Genomic DNA, 2,500 nt, shown 5'->3' on the forward strand with positions numbered 1-2,500 from the left:
TAAAAAAATGCTCCAATATACAGTATACCCACCTTAAAAAAGTAGACTACACCACTGCTTACCGTAAGACATGCTGTGTGCCATCTGTTCTGTGTTCGATGGGCTAAAGTCATTACATTAATGAACATATTACAGTAGATTACTGTTAGACATCATGTGTGTCGTCTGTCCTTTCTTCTATGGGCTGCAGTAATGACATTAGTGCATATTAGTATGTAAGACACAATGTGTGACTCACCTAGCCATTGGCATGTTCTGTCCTTGAAGGATTTGCACATAATATAGCTCCAGCATCACCACATGATTGACATACTAGGGCAGTCATGGGTGAGCGGTTAGGGCGTCAGACTTATATCCCAGAGGTTGCCGGTTCGACTCCCGACCCGCCAGGTTGGTGGGGGGAGTAATCAACCAGTGCTCTCCCCCATCCTCCTCCATGACTGAGGTACCCTGAGCATGGTACCGTCCCACCGCACTGCTCCCCATGGGGCGCCACTGAGGGCTGCCCCCTTGCACGGGTGAGGCATAAATGCAATTTCGTTGTGTGCAGTGTGCAGTGTTCACTTGTGTGCTGTGGAGTGCTGTGTCACAATGACAATGGGAGTTGGAGTTTCCCAATGGGCTTTCACTTTTTACTATTATATACAGTGTAAGAGTAGATGTCAACGGCTGCCCTCTATGTTGTGTTGCGTATAAACCGTACTGGTGTTGTGCTGTATCCAGTCATGGCACTGAGAAGGATACAGCTGAGAGGGAACGGTGCTTAGTTGCCATGGGGAGGCATTAGTCCATTTTATTTTTTTACAGTTTTTCTCGATTGCCTACACACAATTTTCGGAATCGGTCCTCGAATTCTCAAAACTCTACACACAAATCTCCAAACCTCACACACAACGGGCCAAACTCTTCACTACCTCTGAAAAATGCACATCTTGTCTCAAAACAATGTACCCTCTTCTAAAAACCTCATTTTGTCGTCAAATGACACACACAGACAGTCACTACAATACACATTTGCAGACCCATTAAAACACTGTTGGGCACAGGGTAAAACTAATTTCTCCCAGTAACTTGGGCTTTTTTTCTGGATTACATGGATACTGTGACATAAGTTGAAAAAACTTCATTCCCACAACACACAAACAGAAACAGAAAGATTTTTATGTCTTTTTCACAAAAACAACACAAAGATAAACCCCACTGCCTATTTGGCAGTACAAAAAACATTACTGTATAGCCTATTGCAATGAAAAAAAAAAACCACACACTCACATCTACTCTGCTTCATCCTGCCTTCTATTGTGGTCTGGCCACAGGACCTCATCCACATCACATGCAATAGTTTCCCTGGCCAGGCAACGAGGGAAATACTGTCTTGCATGGCGCATCCACCCAGAGAAGGCATCAACAGCAATATCGCCACATGCCTCCTCCATTGAGTACACAGATGTGTGGCAAAAAATATATATTTTACATATTTTTCTGACATTTAAAAAACCCCCACTAATTTATTGGAAAATATTGGGTAACCACATGAAAGTGATCTCTTGTATAACAGATTTTGGAGTTCAAAAACGGAAAAAATGTGTTTTCACACTGCATCCACTCATGTTTTCATCAATATCACATGCAATGTGTGTCCTTATGGGGTGATGATTTCAGATTGTAAACCGGTATGAAGAGAGTTTGCCCATGTGATGAGGAAGTGAACATAGTATGGCAGTTGATTGTAGTGTTGTGAATGACAGTGTGTTCCATGAGAAACCCAGTGTTTTTCTTTATGAAAATTGAGTGTAATCCAGAGAATTGTGTGTAATGGTGTGAAAAGAGTGTGTTTTAAAACTGGAATTTGAGTGTTAAGTAGGAATTGTGTTTAGTGTTCAGTGACATTGGTTAGGGGAGTTGGGAAATGGGTGAGATGTTCCGAGAATTGTGTGTGAAATACCAGAACTTGTGTGGAGAAAAACTGTAATACAGTACTAAGGGGGGCGTTGGGAGGCTGAGATTGAGGTCTAGGGGATGTTGGGAGGCTTATGATGGGATCCAGGGGGCATTAATGAAAATAAGGTTGAGAAGCACTGGTACAGAGGATAATAGCGCCATGTTTCAGTACATAAGGAATGTAATGACGATAGCGCACATACAGTACTGTATGCGCACCATGCGTGACTGACTATTAGCCTCGCTGTATTTCTAGTGTGTCCTAACCTTGTCTTTCTCTTCCACGTCTCTGGGGGACGCTGCTCTGACTTTGCTGTGTTTTCTTTTCTGTGCCTCAGATGAGTCCATGCAGAAGTGTTTCGGCGAGGGCACGGGGAGCGTGTACAAGGACGTGTTGGCATGGCTGCAGTCTAACAACACACAGCTGCAGCTGGCAGGGGCTCTAGCCATCGCCAACTTTGCCAGGAACGGTGAGGAGAGTCAGTTTGTGTGTGTGTGTGTGTGTGTGTGTGTGTGTGTGTGTGTGTGTGTGTGTGTGTGTGTGTGCGTGTGCGTGTGT

General features: G+C 44.1%; 1 protein-coding gene and 1 long non-coding RNA gene across 2 annotated transcripts in view; one reads left to right on the forward strand and one right to left on the reverse strand.

Annotated features, from left to right (window-relative positions):
- Window positions 1-2,500, reverse strand: part of LOC134441833 (uncharacterized) — a 93,265-nt gene that overhangs the window by 47,062 nt on the left and 43,703 nt on the right. The window lies entirely within an intron of this gene.
- The window catches only part of si:dkey-191g9.5 (rap1 GTPase-GDP dissociation stimulator 1), a 45,008-nt gene that overhangs the window by 24,003 nt on the left and 18,505 nt on the right, over window positions 1-2,500 (forward strand). The window contains exon 8 of the mRNA XM_063192025.1: window positions 2,280-2,411. Coding sequence (XP_063048095.1) covers window positions 2,280-2,411 — 132 coding nt within the window. The remainder of the gene's footprint in view (window positions 1-2,279; window positions 2,412-2,500) is intronic.

The sequence above is a fragment of the Engraulis encrasicolus genome, chromosome 24 (assembly GCF_034702125.1).
Source record: "Engraulis encrasicolus isolate BLACKSEA-1 chromosome 24, IST_EnEncr_1.0, whole genome shotgun sequence".
Lineage (NCBI taxonomy): Eukaryota > Metazoa > Chordata > Actinopteri > Clupeiformes > Engraulidae > Engraulis > Engraulis encrasicolus.